The sequence below is a fragment of the Hetaerina americana genome, unplaced genomic scaffold (genome assembly GCF_022747635.1).
Source record: "Hetaerina americana unplaced genomic scaffold, ioHetAmer1.1.p SCAF_47, whole genome shotgun sequence".
NCBI lineage: Eukaryota > Metazoa > Arthropoda > Insecta > Odonata > Calopterygidae > Hetaerina > Hetaerina americana.
The window spans coordinates 359,366-377,828 of NW_027287063.1; the positions used below are offsets into that span (position 1 = coordinate 359,366).

At 38.2% G+C, this 18,463-nt stretch overlaps 1 protein-coding gene across 4 annotated transcripts in view; it reads left to right on the plus strand.

The window, feature by feature from the left end:
* Positions 1-395: 395 nt before the first annotated feature.
* Positions 396-18,463, plus strand: part of LOC139693332 (centrosomal protein of 89 kDa-like) — a 51,794-nt gene continuing 33,726 nt past the window's right edge. For all 4 annotated transcript variants that reach the window (XM_071591444.1, XM_071591445.1, XM_071591448.1 and 1 more), the window contains exons 1-5: positions 396-495; positions 631-1,284; positions 5,309-5,447; positions 9,789-9,969; positions 11,378-11,545. In XM_071591444.1, the coding sequence (XP_071447545.1) occupies positions 661-1,284; positions 5,309-5,447; positions 9,789-9,969; positions 11,378-11,545 (1,112 nt within the window). In that variant the 5' untranslated portion in view covers positions 396-495; positions 631-660. The remainder of the gene's footprint in view (positions 496-630; positions 1,285-5,308; positions 5,448-9,788; positions 9,970-11,377; positions 11,546-18,463) is intronic.

Consider the following 18,463-nt stretch of genomic DNA (forward strand, 5'->3'; position numbering starts at 1 on the left):
TATTTTATTTTCTCTGGCTAGTAATCCAGTTACTGTACTTCTTGACGTACCCTATACGATTACATAATTGTATGATATTCTGTACCATACTATGTACGGGTCAATTGGGAAATAAAATTATTATTATTAAATTATTATAACTTATTTCATTACATTGAATATAAAACCTATTGGATTTTTAATTGGAGCGCGAGTAAGGGAACATCGAGTTTATACACACACTAATTTTATTATTATGCGCGACTGATTTTATTTGTTGATCAATGACTGTCATCGATTTTTTAGATAAAGAAGTTCGCAATAATTTCAGAAATTTGAGAATTGCGCCTCTTCGGTTTCCATTTACAAACGAACAAAAAATAGTAAACAAACAAAGGAGTTTATCGAAGGCGCACATTTAAACAAAGGAGTTTATACTCGTCTGCTGTGCGAGAATAATAATATTTAATATAGCGTAACATGTTTATCGCTCAAAGAAAACTAATGAAAATGCTCGTAAGTATACGCTCTAAGGAATAAAAGAAAAACTCGCTTAGTTATGTGAGTTGTGGCCTAGTAGTTCATTACGTATGTATTGGGACTAATATCCCAGTGGGCTAATAGTTGGATTTTTTCATTTTCCTATTCTAGGTGTGAAGCATTAAGGATTTACGATAATCAATGACGAGCAATAAAGATACGGAATCTGTTGATTATGAGAAGTTGTCTGACCTTCTCAAGGCAAACAGTGAGCTCACAAAAGATGTGTGTATGCTGAAGCAGTTGGTGTATTGCCTTAACTCGCAACTTGGACGTTATCAGAAATTGTACTTTTTAAATCAAAAGTCTCCTTCTCATTCAAAAAAATTTTCGACCAATGTAATTCCTCCACTACCAGAAGGTTTTTTAAGTTCAGATTCAACTGAAAACTGTTTGCGAAATGCTTCGAAAAAGGGGTCAAAATTTTCGAAATTCGACCGTGTCTCCGATGAGAAGAACGTTTCGTTCAAGGAAAAGTTTACGAAAGATGAAAGGGATGAAATCCCTCAGACCAAAACTGCCGAAGAAGAAGAGAAAAGGGTCCCAAAGGCTCCAAAGAAGTCGGATGCTATGGGATCAAAACTGGTGAACTGGGACCTGTTGACACTATCACCTCTTTTAGATGCATATGAAGAAACAATCAAGGAAAAGGATACGATAATTAAGGCTTATGAGCAGAAGATGCTAGCTTTGGGACAGAAGTGCCGTGAGGTGGTATTGGAAAATGAAGCATTGTACGAAGAGAGGGAAAAATTGCTGAATAAGGTGAGATCAATTGATTACATTGGGTATTTTCAGTTCCAGGTTTGACTCTTAAAATTCGCAATCGTTTGCTGAAAATTTAAAATTGCCATAGCAGTCTCATCTACAGAAATTGTGAAAGGGGTGCCAGGAAAATGTGATCTGGATTATTAATGGGTACTTATCTACAACACGTAAAAATCTGTCAGTAGTTGCAAATAACACGGCGCCAAAAAAGTATGTCGAAGATGATTTATTATATATTAATGTGGTATTTTGTAGCCATGGCGAACATTTTGAAGTAGAATTTCGTTGATGAACTTTCATTCATGTTGACATAGTACACAAGAGTACACCATGGCACACATTGTAGAAGCATGAAATTCCAGTAATTAGAGTATGACTTGCCAAATGCGAGTGGAGTACTAATGGGTTATCAATCTTAAGTGGAAGCGATACTCTAGCGCAGTCGTCAAGGCATAAAGCAGTTAAGTTGTGCTCATTCGGAATGGGAAGGGTTGATTCTGTGCCAAAAGCCTATGAATACCTTAATCACTGAAATCACATCTTATAGACAAATTAAACCGCCATTTAGCATGTACCGCAATTGGCGTATTGATTTAAACATTAGTAAAAATTTGAATCATAGTTAATTGAAATTCAGTGTCTTTGCGGCATAAATTCAGTTCGATGACATGTTTTACTGTTTACACCCGAGCACAAAATCATCCGACGCCATTGATTCTAAACTCATTCTATATAATCATTCAATTCCATAAAATCGCCTAAAAATATAAATTTTCTTTAAGTTTGGATATTGGTCATGTGATTCAAGTAATTCTGAAAGTTATTGGTAAGAATCTAATGTCGTGTTAAAGGGATTAGATTCAATGGAACCCTCAATCAAATCGACGATTCAACTTGTTTACTTTTAAATATTTGTTACCCAGAGATCTTTGGTTTAATTTCCTGGAATTTTTATAACCACTTGTTATAATTGTGTTAAGTAGTGTGCCAGGGAGTTAAGTTTCGTGAGCCCTGCAACAAACTGTTGCAGAATGTCAATGTCTTCCTTGTAAAACCCCTAGAGTACTAATCGGAATAATTAAGTTGTCGATAGATAATGGCTTTCATTGTTGGAATAAGGATGAGACTTTGTAGTGTCTTCTGCTACCTAACCAAATTTAATACTGTATAGCATGGAAATGTATGAGGCAAGGGGGATGGGAAAGTAAATATGATAGAGGTAAGGATGAATGACCAACAGATAAAGTTCCAAATCAGAGAAACTATTCCTGGGCCAGATGGTCATTTTCTTCTCACATCAGGGGATCTTGTCCATGTTGTCTATTCCTGACAGGGTAATATCGAAAGCCCATGTATTGCAGCAATTTAATTTAAAGAAGTTCCATTTTCCAGGGATGGGTTTCTACACACTATCCATCATATCTTTTCTCTTTGCACGGTTAAGAACTTGGGATCTTTCTTTCAATTTGGGTGTGGGGATTTTCCCTTGCAGCTGTGTTTCCCAGCCTTGGAAGGTCTCCTGTGTGGAAATGTGAACATTTGGGAGAAATCAGTTTATAATGTTGTTTTCATCACATCATCAATGATATGGTAAAAAATGATGAACACTGTTGGCATTTGTATTAATTGAAAAAGTAGTCTCAGAAACAGTTTCACCCCTGTTCCTCTAGTGTTTGATACCCTTATTAATATGATACTTCTTCGAAACTTGAATGGCTGGAGCAGGGGTCCTCAACAAGTGGGTGATTCTCCTGTTGGGGCATTTTCGGAAGTCTGGGGGATTCGGGACCACCATTCATCTTAATTTGATGTGCTGTAGATCATGCCAACCTTACCTATTGTCAACGTTTCTCCTTGTGTAAAATTTTTAATACTCTACCATGAAGGCATACAAAAAATGTATGTGCTCTATTGTGTACAAAATAAAACATTTGCATTATTGATAGCATGTTATTGGAAATGTATCTTTTGAAGAGGAATATCTTGGGGAGGGGTAAAGATAGTCTGTAATGTGGTGAAAGTGGAGAATGGGACAAAAGAGGTGGAGGACCGCTCAGCTGGATCTCTATAAATATTATTAGTGCTATGTATTTAGATGAGATAGGTATTGTTTTTGTCTTTTATAAATTTCTATGCCACGTGTTTTGTAATGAAATCAAAATACTGACATTTACCTATAAGCATGATTTTCAAGGCAATAAAGTGAGTATTGATAATGCATTACATGCCTTGTGGAAACGGCACCGACAAGAATTTTGTAGCGACCCCTGGAGGTGCATCTGTGATCTTATTTATAATGTTTAAGACTAGGCTTTCATTTCAATTGACCACTCAGTTGGGAATTGTGTAGGTCTCACAGAAATATTACCTGAGTGTGCCTCAGGCAAGAATGTCACGGTTCATTCATTCTCTGACAAAATAATTCAAAGATCCTACAGAATATCTTGAATTCAAAATTTTCTTAATATTCAATGCCATGATATTGTCCCAACCAAGCCATGGGGATGACTTCCGATTCTTGTTGGGATGATTTGTTTGCCAAATGTAACGAGAGATTTCAAATCTGCAGATGAATAGAGAGTGCCACACATTTGGGATCTCACCCATAACATAGATTTAACATTGCAGGTTTGAGTTCACTGGGTGAACTGAATAAAAGAAAAAAGAATTAGGGTCATTCGGAATGTTAGGTTGAGTTGGAATTGGTGGTGCTGGAGTGAGAGATTGGGGAGGATGGTGAGCAATTGGCAAGTTCAAAAAGTCATAAAAATCCTCACGATTGGAATGTTACGATAACGAAGGCAGGTGGGAGTCGTTGATGAGCCCTCGGTTAGAGTTCATCCAGAGCAGAAAAATCTACTTTCTGGGAAGTATGTGCGATGACTGCCTAATATTGGCAGTGATCTAAACCTTTCTCTTTGGTCTGTTGACAATGATTTCTAAGGAATGCACAATAGAAATATATTTAAGATTCTTTTAAAATAAGTGAAACTCTTTAAGTTTTTAACATTGTTTATCTTTTACCAGCTCTCTTGAGTGAGTCTCCACCCAAAAACACTACTATCAGCATGGAAAAGATGCTTTTATGCCATAGTAGCCAGGGATTTTCAAAAGGAAAGATGCAATCATATGAACTATCATGCTCAATAAGAGTTGCTTTTATAGGAGTGATGTCAGCATTAGCAACCATGTTATATGCAAGAGAGGAGGAGTTGTGCGTTACTCTTGAGGAAACATTTGAAATTTGGAAGTAAGGTTAAAAGTGTGCAACATGTTCATGAGGTCATTTTTTCCAAAGCTCTCATTCATTTGATTTCAGTTATCATCACCTGTCACGGCAAACTTTGTGTTAGGGTAGGAGTCTCACCAAATGTCAAAGAGGGTAATCAAACTTATCTAGAAAAGCTGAAAGTCATCTGAAGGCAAATGGTGCACTGAAAAACAAATTATATTGCAATTAATGGAGGATATTTTTCGTATATTTTTTAATGGAAGCTCACACAATTTGAATATAGAGACCATGCCTCGGCAATATATAAATGTTATTACTGGAAGTGAAGCTCGTAAAAGTTGTAAAATGCAAGAATTGAAATAAATTTTTCTTGATGCCCAAATATTTTTGTACATTTATGCATGATTAAATCAATTTTAATGACTGTCTGAGAATGTTATGGTTTAGGTTCAGGAGATTTGAATTTGGTGGAATGCCTCTATGCTATTTCTTGAGGTCACAAATATGTGAAAGCTTGATAGACTTAATTTTTCCAGAGTTGGTAATGTGTGGTGAAATTATTTTTTCACTGTGCTTTCAAATGCACCTAATTCATTTTGCTCGCTGTGAAGTCATCATTACCTGCTACCCTAAAGATGCAAAAATCTATGAGTAGTTGTGGTGAAAAATTATTTGAGAAATGAGAAAATTACTCTTTGCTGTCATTTAATCAAGTTTGTGTTCCGATGACATTCCCTGGTCTCCCCAAACTTTCAGCTGTGTTGATGACTTTGCTCAAATAAATTTCAGTGCAAAGATAACTCTGGGAAAAGTGTGGAGATAGATGACCACAATCTCTTCCTGGAGGAGCAGAATAAACTTTTGAAGGAGTACCTTGACTTGGAGAAGGAAAAGTTCATTGAAGTCCATGAAATATACGAGGGTAAAAGTGAGTATTTAGGGCCTCTGAGCCCCATCCTCATTTTGCATTGCTATGGGAGAGGGTAACCTTCAAAGTCGTGGCTATTCTATTCTTAAGGTCTCCATTTCAACCTAATGCACCTTGGTGTTTGTGCATGCTTGCACAAGTGCATGTTTGGGCATTCTGTCGCTCTGCTGACCCATCACAACACACCCGTAAGGTGTTAGATTGTAAAAGAGGCTCAACAATCATTAATTGTCCTTTCCAATTAATAAAAAATCAATATCCATTTATCACCTTTAAGTAAAATGCATCTGAAGATAAGATCTTTCCTCACTTGTGAGTGTGCATGTTTCCTAATGTGTTCAATGGGATTTGAGGGCTGAGGTATTAGGACAACACAAAGTCCTTCAACTCCACCAAAAATATTGAATAATTCAACATTTTATAGTGTGCTAGCAACTGGATCAATACATTTAGCGGTAAATATTACACATTTTTTCACTTGGAATACCTGCTAACCACTCTGGCAGGTCTAAATATGCTTTGATTGAAAGCTGTTGTGCTGAAAAGAAATCTGCTCACCTTCACAACTTTGTCATTTACGTTTAGACTCAGATGTTGAATGGGAAGTTCACGCTTACCAGGCTTGTAAACATGCATAAGGATCTTGAGTGGAGTTTAGGTTTAAACTGCAAACTTGTGACCAGCATTTAGGAATACTTGGGTTGGTTGCACTGTTTTTTTATTTCCTATTAATTTGTTCTCAGAGTACTTTACTTTGGGGTTGTCTGGTGGTGCTTCGACATGATGCCAATAGTGCTACCCTTTTAATTCATTCCGAGTGAATGGGAACATTTGACTGTGATTGTCGGATGTATTGAAGTCTGTTTTCATGGATCTGCTGCAATCAACCGCAGTCATATGTTTCTAATCTTCACTGGAAGGGTGTCATTTTTGGTGTGATGCGGAAGGATCAAAACGACTCCAAAGTAAATTGCATACCCTGAACAACTGCAATTTTCTATTGCATACTTATTTTGGAAAAATATTTTTTTATGTGTGTCAAGTTTAGCTACAAAAATTAAAAACCTGAGCCTAGATTTACAGATTAAAAAAAAATGTATCGACCTGTCTGGAAGGAATTCAGTCGTCATTAAAGAGCAAGTTTCCTCTGTTTGCTGTGGAATGCTTTCTGCCTTCATTCGTGTTTTTCTGTTTCTGGAAGATGACAATCTTTTTTAGCACCTTTGCATGATTTTCTGTTCTAAAAATGTATTGAAGCAAAGATAATGTAAATAGTTTCGTTCCATTCATTTAGTGCATGTATGAACATTTCAGAAACTGTGTAACACTTTGCTCCCCGACAAGAGTGATCCAAGGAGCACGTTTTCGGAATTCACCGTTGTGTTATTTTGAATATGAATGCAGTTAGCCTTTCTTTTCTTTGAAGTTTTCATTACTTTAATTCTTTTGTGTTTTTGCATGCTTGGATCACATATGTTTGCTCATGCAACATATTTGAGCTACGATAACGGGGTGAACTTAAATAGATGGAGCTGATAGTGCACATCACGGAATGAACTTGTCAGAAGAGGGCATCGACCCAGTCGACCAAGTATGGATTGCAGTCCCATGCACAGCGGCTGAACTGGAATGACCCATCTAAGTTTTGCTGTTGGGTGTACTCATTTGAACAAAATTCACTCTCAGATTGAATGCACTCGTGAATATTTTGATGAAGAATTCGAAACATGGGAAATATCTTATGTCCTTTTGGACCTCCACGTATTTCATTCCAGGCAGAATGGGAAACAAATGAGGGAGGGCTGGGCATGGTCGGGGGGGGGGGGGAGGAGGAGGAGAGGAGAGTGATGGGAGAAGTCTGAAGGAGAGGCGGGAAAGGTGGATCCAGGTGATTTTTTTGGTTGGCGATGTGATGTTCAAGAATGTGGTATTGAGGGGAGAATATTGGGCAGATGGGGAAGGGGCATGAATAGAATAGTGGTGTTGGACGGAATGAAGGGAATTGAAGAGGGATTGCCTGTTGTTTTGGATGTCAGGTTGCGTTTCATTTGGTAAGGATTAGATTTGTAGGCGTGTTCATTCTGTATCCTTCCAAAGCTCCTCTATATAGTTATTATATTTTCACAATAACTCAAAATTAATATTGTTTTGCCTTTCCATGATAATCGGCATAGTTCTATCACCGCCTGCGAATGTGATGCCATGCAGAGGGGGATCGAGATGGTGCGGGGGCTAATGTTCTGGCTTCCCACCCTGAGGGCGCGGGTTCAAATCCCGGCGGTGTTGAATATTTTTCAGAGGTATCTCGATCCCTACTTGAGGTGCTTAGTGGAGGGCACTTTGAGTGAGTACGCCATCCGTCGGATGGGACGTTAAACTGCAGACCCCTTGGCGCCTTTCGCAAAGAGTAGGCTAATGCCGACGTGGGGTTTCTCTCCACCCTTCATCCTTTCCTGTCCATCCCCTATGGTGCAAATGACCTTGGCTGTCGGTCGCCTCCCCTCAAAACTACTATTACTGCCATGCTGAGGTAATGTTAGCATGGTTGCATTTTTTCACTTTTTACTTGTAATGCTTCCCTATAAAAGAATCTCACTTCTGCCCAGAGACATAAATTTTTTGGCAGTATGCTATTTAAAATAATCTTATTATGTAGACATTTCAGGTTACCCAAATGTGCGGTTGTTGAACTGCATTAAAATTCTTAATTCTAAAACGCAATATTAACTCTGCATGCAGAGCACATCTTTCAAAATAAATTAAAGATTTACTATTTCCATGTATCTATGTGCAGGGAATCACATCTCTGTAGACCTAATGGTGATATTAATAATAATTATCTATTCATCAAAGAGCAGCACTTGCAACTATTGATGTCGTCAAAAGAAAGGAATATAAATACTAACAATATTTATTGCGATGAAGAAATACATGTATTATGATGTCATGCTTGAAAAGTGTAGTTTAAAGTATTCGCTAAAAGAATATAGAACTATTTCAGCCAATCATTCTTGCAGTATGGAGAAGTTTGCCAAAGAATTTTAAGGTTATCTGACTGGTTGAAGGTCTTGGAAAATCTTCATTGAGTAATGTCTAACATATTTCTTGACCTTGGCTTTGTATATATATTGCCTCTTAATACAAAGTTATTTACATTTTCTTTTGCATGAATTAAGCTCTGGTGAATGCATATGTTAACAACCGTCATCACTCTTAGCCTGGCAAATAGCGGACGACAGTGATCACAATGGCCATAGCTGATTATATTCCTAGCTGCTTTCTTTTGAAGCATGAGCAGAGCTTTAGTATCACTTGCATGTCCCCAAAGCCTTAGGTCAAAACTGAGATGACTTTGGAAAAAGACAAAATAGGCAGGTCTCAAATGTTCCTGTTAAGTCTCCTGATTAGGAAGAGATTCTTGGAAAGTTTTTTGGAGATTGCAGTTACATGACTGTTCCAGGAAAGATTAGAATTGATGAAAACCTTAGTAGCTTGACAGAGTTTTGAGCTACAGGGGTCGTCCAAAAAGTTTCCTACCTAAAAAATGAATAAGACACTTTTTCTTCAAATTTATTTTTATTTTTCAACATTTTCTCCTTTTAAGTCGATACACGTTTTCCATTAATGCTTCAACTTTTTTAACCTTGTGAATAGTTGTTGACGTCTTTCTCCGCAAAATAGGCATTCAAGTGGTACCCTCCGTATCCATTGAAAATCTGTCCTCCAATCAAAACTTCAAGGTTAAGAAACAGGGGAAAAGTTGCTGGGGGCCAGATCTGGTGAATGTAATGAGTGGTCAACCAATTCGAAATGCAATTGATGAATTTTAGACATGGCGACCAAAAAAGTGTGAGCAGTTGCACTGCCCTAATGCAAAAGCACTTTCATCTTCTTAAAATGCATTCTTTTTTTTGCAATTAATGCCTTCAGCTTGTCAATCAATGATGTATAATACTCTCCTGTTATTGATTTACCTTTTTCAAGATATTTTATGTACGCAATTCCGTGACCATCCAGAACAGCTCAGTAGGGGTCATCAGAATGTACAAACCCTGCCACCATGTCAAGGATGTCCATAGGGAGGGATAAGCAAATAGTAAAAAAAAGGCAAAAAAATGAATAATGTCACTGATTGAACAACAATACCACACTTTGGAATGAAAAAATATGAGAATTTTAATTTTCAAAAGGAGTGGGAGAGAGTGAACTGTGAAAAACCCAAACCAGGGGAAAGTCAGGATGTTGGTGGTTGTCCTGGTAAAAGCAGTAGCATCGTGGCTGCTCGTTTCCCCAAGAAAGAGGAAGTTCTGACTTGCATGCGTGCACTCTGCATGATTGCAGTCACCGAGTTGACGGAGGAGCTGAGTCGAGCAAAGGAGGAGCAGCGGCGGTGCATGGCCGAGCTGAGCGATTCTCGGGGACGCTGTGACTTCATGGAGAGTGAGGTCGGTCGCCTGAGGCAGTTGATGGAGGAGAGCATTCCGATGAGCATCCACAACCAGTCCATAGACGAGTGCAAGAGGCAAGTGGTCTCTCTCCTTCACTCTATCTTCATTCCACCCACCCCCATCCCTCTCCATTTACAATGCCTGCAAGCGAACATACTTTGGATCTGCATTAGAATCCATTGCCCATTTATTAATGTCCACACATGGGAAATGGAGGGTGGAGGCATAAAACGGTTCAAATGTAGATGGGAGGGAAAATGCTTTCATGTCCAATAGGGATATCCCCTCCCAAGCAAACTCCCCCGAACAGCCAACGATTGACACCGAAAGTTATACTACCCTTTCCCTCCCATCTACATTTTAACCTTTTCACCCCTCCACCCTCTCTGCCCCTTCCACTCTGACCAATCCCTTCCCTTCCCCGGCTCTTAAGGTATATGTTTATAGTCGTTGTCTTCTTTGAGGACCACCTGATGATGACATCCAATGTCGAAACCTAGGTCATGTTCTAAATAGTGTGTGTTTGTGGAATTACAAAGTTACTTATTTCATATCCATTACTAAAAAGAAAGAAAGACTCGTACTTTTCCACAGATTTTATTATATGGTGCAATGCGTTTCACCGACTTGCGGCATCATCAGGTACAAATTTGCAAAACAGACAGAGCAAGCATATATACCCTCAGGACAGAGTGGGGGCGGGGAGGGTTGGAAGGATTTGAGAGGGGTGGGGGCTCGCAGGTGCGTTGATGGATTGTTTTGACCATTTCCAGGCTAGTTTTTCTGAGAGGAGTGGGGAGGGGTATGGGAACAATTGCTCATTACAAAGTGTCGTGTTGGGGTTTACCAAGTGCCTTCTTATCTCTAATTGCTCGAGAGCGTCCATTTTTAATCCTTTTGGGAGTGTGTGTAATATCTCTGGGACAAAGTCACTGCTGTGGTTGAATTCTAGTAAATGCTTGGCGAAGAGAGAGTTGTTATTCTGATTTGTACCTGATGATGCCGCAAGTCGGTGAAACGCGTTGTACCGTATAATAATATCTGTGGAAAAGTACGAGTCTTTCTTTCTTTTTAGTAATGGATATTAAATACTTCCACGAGGTGAAGCCTGAAACAATAGAATATATTACTTATTTCATTTCAATATGTTGTGTTAATTCCATAAAGTTAGGTGGGAGACCACAAATTCCACGTGTAGTTTCTGCCCAGACATGCCTCATAGCATGTTTATTGACAGTCTCATATTACCATTCGATACTTGATGCTGCCTTGTGCCAATCTTCAATCTGAAAATGACCTATTTGATTCCTTAGAAAGCTGCCTGATAGATTTCCCAGGATTGAACCTTCAAACTTTCTGGGGAACTCCTTTGAGATATCTTGATGGCTCCCAGGTTCTTCCAATGCTCCATTAACGGATACCTCTGTATAATATGAAATGGTGCTATGAATCTAAATAAGTTTCCTGTTTCATTCCCTTTAGATTGTTGGAAGAATTGAGAATGCAGTATGAAAGGGATAACTTGAACACACTGACCAAATTGAAGGAAATAGAGAAAGCAAAGATGAAACTCATGAATGAAGTTGCAGAGCTGACTGATTTGAAAAACAAGAGTGACAAGCTACTGAGAACCAAGGAGCATCTCTTAAGGTTATTATATTAATTGATAGAAAATATGTCTCTGAAAATTCTTTAAGCTTTTTTTTTATTTCTTGTTTTCTAGTTCAATTGCTTTTGCTAGTGGTTACTGTGATAGTAATGCAGTTAAGACTGTGAAGAAGAGAGTATCTATTTTTTAATAAATGTTCATCCTTGTGGTTTGTAAAAATGACTTATTCCAAATTATATATATATATATATATATATATATATATATATATATATATATATATATAATGGGCTGACACAATATAACACAAATAGAATAGAATAGCAACATTTAAAAGGACACTCACACAGTAAATTGTTCGAGCTTTCGGTCCTCTCAGAGGCCTCCTTCAAGTGAGACTCACTTATAGAAGGCTTCTGAAAGGGCCGAAAGCTCAAACAATTTACCGTGTGAGTGTCCTTTTAAATGTTGCTATTCTATTCGTGTTACATTGTGTCAGCCTATTATTGTGCCGCTTGTGTGAGTTTTTCCGTACAATCATTATATATATATATATATATATATATATATATATATATATATATATGTATATATATATATATATATATGTATATGTATATATATATATATATATATATATATATGTATATATATATATGTATATGTGTATATATATATATATATATATATATATATATATATATATATATATATATATATATATATATATATATATATATATATATATATCAGCCGATTATATACGTGGTGGAAGGGCTTGTGCGTTCCGATGACTCCTAGAGCTGTGCTGGCGGGAGTAATAAAAATTGCTCCTGGTAGGGTCACCCATGCCAGATAGGTCGAATGTTAGGAGCCAGACGAAAGGTAGTCCACGCAGTGTCTGTTCCTCAGTGAGGCGGCTGCAATGGCATCTGACCCCAGTGGGGCGGCCAATGAGTGATGGTGTCACGTTAAAAACACTATTGAGGAAGGCAATGGGAAACCACCTCAATTATCATTCCCAAGAAAAATATGATGGACTATACAGATATTTTGAGTCCTGGCAACTACGGGGCTCGGCCCAATCGGCCGTGTGTCGTGCCCGGCAGCGGGGGAGGCAAGGCTTCCGCGGTCGTCATCCAACGAAACCCTTGCAAGGGAAAACCAGCAGCAGCAGGACAGAAGACGCAGGAGAAGAAGACCACATTAGTGAGAATAGGAACGTGGAATGTTAAGAAAATGATGAGGACAGGGTAACTGGAGAATGTTAAGCGAGAGATGGAAAGGGGAAATATAGATATTTTAGATCTATGCGAGGTTAGATGGAAAGATAGTGGGGATTACTGGAGTGATAAGTATAGAATAATATACAGCGGTGGGGACGAGAGCCAACGAGGGGTTGCCATAGTATTAAATGAAGAGGTAGGAAGAAGCGTAGTCAACATAGAGCAGGTAACAGATAGAATACTACTAGTAGAGATAAAAGCAGAACGGACGAACTTAGTTATTATTCAGGTATACATGCCACCGAGCAACCATAAGGAAGAAGAGGTCGATAGGATATACGATCAGTTAGAGGACATAATCGCGTGTTCCTGCAGGGAAACATTTGATAGTGATGGGGGATTGGAATGCGACGGTAGGTGAAGGAAGAGATGGTGATGAGGTCGTGGACTACGGTTTAGGCACGAGGAATGACCGCGGGGAGAAAGCATTTGAGTTCTGGAGGAGACAGGGGTTAGTCATCACCAACACTTGGTTTCGACACCACAAAAGACGCAGGTATGCATGGAAAATGCCAGGTGACTCAGGAAGGTATCAGCTAGATTATATCCTGGTTAGACACAGGTTTAGGAACAGTGTGATAAATTCCCACAGCTTCCCGGGAGCGGATGCGGACTCAGACCACAATTTAGTTGTTATGAAATGTAGCGTACGTTTCAAAAAGATAAGGCAGGGGCGGCGAGTTAGAAAATGGAATGTAGAAGCATTAAATTGGTTGAAAAGGAAGGAATACAAACAGGTGGTAGAGAAAATCATGGAGGATGGCAAAGGGCTTAGTACTATCGAAGAAAAATGGGAAATGATCAAGAAAGGGTTGTCTAAAGCCGCAAAAGACACTATTGGAACCGTTAACGCTAAAAGGACTAGGAAACCATGGATCACGGATGAGATGATTACAAAGATGGATGAGCGGCGAATATGGAAGAATATAAATACAGAATTAGGCAAAATGAAGTACAAAGAATTGAACAATAAATTTAGGCGGGCAACAAATAAAGCAAAAGAAGCATGGTGGAAGACGCAGTGCAAGGATATGGAAAGTTTTCAGAAGAAGGGTGAAATTGGTGCGCTGTACAGCAAAGTTAAATCGTTATCGGGAAGTAAGAAAGGAAGAACTATGCTAACAGTTAGAGATAAGGCGGGTAAGGTAATAGTTGACGCAGGAAAGATCCAAGAGAGATTGAAGGAGTATATAGAAGAACTGTATAGTAAAGAACTCAGACCAACAATGTTGGACATTGAAAAAGAAAATGACGTAGAGGAGGACAGCTTAGGTCCTGGCATACTAGACAATGAGATAGAAAGGGCATTAAGGGAGATGAAACTAAATAAGGCCCTGGGGGTAGATAACATTCCCATGGAACTTTTAAAATGCTTAGGAAAAGGTGGGAGGAAGAGGCTATATGGGCTGATCCGTAGTATCTATGAGGGAGGAATCTGGCCAGAATACTTTGTGAGATCAATGTTAGTTCCTATTCCGAAAAAGGTAAAGGCTACATCATGTGAGGACTACAGGACAATTAGTTTGATATCCCATGCAGCTAAAGTTGTTCTTAGGATCATAAACAAAAGGATAGAGAGTAGGGCAAATGATTACTTAGGGGATGATCAGTTTGGGTTTAGGAAGGGGAGAGGTACGCATGATGCCATTGCAGTAATGAGATTATTAATCGAGAGGAATATAGAACACAATCAGGAGGTATTTGCCTGTTTCGTAGATTTCGAAAAAGCTTTTGACAGAGTGAATTGGGAAAAACTAATGAGTATTCTGCAGAAAATAGGAATATATTGGAGGGATAGGAGGCTAATCCGCAACCTGTACATGTCTCAGACTGCTCAGGTGCGAGTGGGGAACGGGGAGTCCGGTTGGGCAGTGTTAGAAAGAGGTGTAAGGCAGGGTTGCCCATTATCACCGTTGCTGTTCAACGTGTATGTGAAGGTAATGATTGAAGAGGCATGGGAAGAACTGGAGGTAGGAATGAAAGTGGGCAGAGAATTCGTAAAATCAGTTAGGTTTGCGGATGACCAAGCTTCAGTTAGTCAGTCAGCCAAGGAGTTGTAATCATTACTGATTAAATTGGAAATTCAGTGCAATACATGTGAGATGAGAAGACATAAAGAGAAGAATTGCATTGGGCAAAGAAGCTTTCACAAAGAGGAGGGAATTAATGACAGGGACATTTAGTAAGGATGTCAAGGTTTCTTAAAACTTTGAAATGGCCCCTGGCTTTGTGCGTCGCAGAAGCATGTTCTTGGAAGCAGGATGATGATGGCAGATTGGATGCTTTTGAAATGTTGGAGTGAAGAAGGATGGAAAAGGTGAAGTGGACACAATGTTTAGCAAATGAGGAAGGGGTAAGAATAAGGGATAGGGATGTTGGAGAGAATGAAGGGATGAAGGAAGTACAAAGAGATGAAGAGGGGCCTGTTGTAGAGTAGGACGCTGTGTTGTGTTTTGTTGGGAGAGATGAGATATTTGTTTGATAGTTGTATCCATCTTAACGCTACCTTAACCACTGGATTACCTATAATAGAAGTAGTGAGGTCGAAATCAATATTTAAACTGCAATCATATTCATTGTTGCACTCATTAGCACAATTCGTCAACTGAATTTTAACAGGAATACAAAAAGTGGAATTTCCTATTCAGATCACAAAAATTAAAATGTAATTGGTATTAGTTAATGATTTTTATTGAATGACAGAGGTCCTTAAACTGTAATTTTTATTATAATCGTAGAAGCACTCATCCTGCATTCCATGAGATGGAATATAGGAAATTGTCTGAAATTGGCACCATAATATCTCGCTGCATCTTATGCAAGAATATCTCATACACTTGGTTTTGTATTGTCACAGTAAATATTGAAATGCATCAGATTAGTAAAAAATAATTATTATGAAATAATAGAGGAGAATAATAATAGAGGTCTAGAGGATAATAAGTGTTTTCATTAGCTAAAAGTTAGTTGAATTCAGAATTATGGCTGATAGGAGTATTCAACATTGAAATCGAGTACGATTCACATAAAATATTGTCCAATTCAATTGGTAACCTTCTCCTGCACAGTGGCGGTTGTTAAAGTTAATGTTGTAAAAATTTTATTATTCAATACTTTTAAAAAAACTGTGTTTTCTGTGCAAAGTTATTATATAATGTTATCAATAATGCAATGATATCACTAGTTTGCTTCTTATTTCCACCATTTTCACTCAAGTTTTCAATCTATTGTAATTTGAATTTCATAGTGTTAGTAGTAGCTTTATTTGTCTCGAGGTAAAATACATTGGCAAAAGTCATCAGGAGGAAAAGATAAAGGAGGAACATGACAGAAAATCGTGCCATTAGAGTTTATATGAAATACTATGAAACACGATAATCAACCCTAAGGTTGGTTTGGTGGGTAATGGTAGAGTTTACCCAGTTATAAGCCCTATGCGGCATATGAAATTCACGCATTAGCAAGGTAATAAGGGGGGCCAGTTCCTTTCCCTGTGCCAGTTATGGTTTTCCAGTAAGTTCTGGTCCCTGAAAAAATCACACAGCTCAGGTGGAGTTGCAGGTGCCGAGAGGGGCTTGCCCAGGAATCGAACCCTGGCCCTCTGGTCAGTGGTGCAGCACTCTACCCCTGGGCTGCCGCCACCAATTAATGAAATACAAAGACAAAATAATTATTCTACAATTCACACATTTGAAGGCAAAATCAAAATTATTACCTATTATACGTTTTCTGTATGTTCACTAATATTTTGGATTAAAGGTTTATAAAGAATATCCGCTATACAAGTTTGTATTTCCTGTGCTCCAGGCATTTGATTGCAGAGGGTAGTTTGTGGCAGAGTTTGAATCTTGGATGTGTGGAATGCTTTTGAGGCTTTTGGATGTTCCATGGCTGTTTAATGAATACATCCATAGGATCTTGTGTTGTGTGATGGAAATCTGAATTCTTTATGAAGGAGTTGTGGTTTTTGTTCATGAAAGTCACCGTTTCCATTATGTAAATGCATGGTACTGGCCAAATGATGAGTTTGCCATTTATCATTTTAGTTGCAGTTATTGAAGGAATGTATTTTATTATTTTAGAAATTCTTTTCTGCATCTGAAACATTTTTTCCATATGATGTGAGGATCCCCAAAGTGGGATTCTGAAGGTGGTCCTTGAGTGGATGCGCCCATAATAGGCCGCCTAAAGAACAACCAGGGACATAGAATTAGCTGAAACATTAAGAGCATAGAAGAGCGAGTTTAATTTTCCTTGATGGGAAGTTCTTCTAATGTTGTGCATACTGGTACTGTCTTTTTCTTAGCGGGATGGGATTCCAGGAAGATTGTCTTATTAGCATTAAGTTAACTTATTTGATTTTCATCATCATTATAAATAATCTTAGTTTTGATTAAGTCTGTGCTATAATAGCTCCATGCAAGTCACCTTTCACTATAATGCTTGTGTCTTCTGCAAATATGATGGGTTCATTTTGTGAGGGATATTCGGGTAGATTTTTTGTTAAGGCTAAGAACAGAATGGATCCAAGAATTGAGTCTTGGGGTGCATCACAATTTAGGTGAAAGGGATCTGAGGTAATCATATTTATTTCAACCATTTGTTTTCTGTCTTTTCGATAGGAGTGAAACCATTGGTTTAGCCTGCAGTATTACTCCTAATGCATCCAATTTCTTAAAGGGTGTAAAGTGATTTACTACATCAAAAGATTTTTTGAGATTGATAAATAGGCCAAGGGCAAATTCTTAATGACCTGTGGCCTCTAACATAGTATCAGAAAAGATTAGTAAAGCATCAATGATGGATGTATTTTTCCTGAGGGCAAATTAATGTGATCATGTAGAATTTTATCCAAAACAAGATGTTGGCCTATTATAAATTGCCTTTCCTAGAACCCTTGAGAGAGGAGGTAAGAGGGGTATAGGTCATTACCTTTGCCAACTGCCATTACTGTTGGTGCCGTTGGCAATGATGAGGAGAAAGCACCTCACTTTTTATTTTTCATTCAAAATCCATCGTCTTCAGGAGTGTCATGATGCGCCGAGGCACTTTCAGGCTCTCTTGAGGCATTGATGACAATGCTCTCACTCTTGCTCCAACATCGACGTCTTTCTCTTCAGAGCACACAGTCATAAACATCACCGTTGAATCGGATCTATTGTTGCTTGGTTGCAGTTTACCTTTCATTTGTTTCACATTTGCAAAAGCATCACTTTTTTATGTTTTAATTCAATTTTCAGTTGTTCTATGCCGACCGCCACTTTGGAAATATGGAACTTTGTGATCCTGCTAGGAATACACTTTCAATATACATAATGGTAGTTGCAGAGTGCCTTGAAGGCTATGTCACTGAAGTTTGTGCATTGATAATAATAATAATAATAATAATAATCTTTATTTGCCCAGAAGACACTGACACAGTGTAATAGATACATCAGATAAGTGTATAGGACACGTCATATGTACATATAGATGTTAAACAATGATGAAATTCAGAAAAGCATGACACAATAATAATTTTTTGCATAAAATATATTCCATATTCAGTATGGTTATTTTTTCTCCATGAATTCCATTACAGAATAAAACTGTTCTTTCCTTAAAAATGATATTAATTTCTTTTTGAACAGGACTGGATCCTTTACGTACTTAAAATCGTAAGGGAGCCTGTTC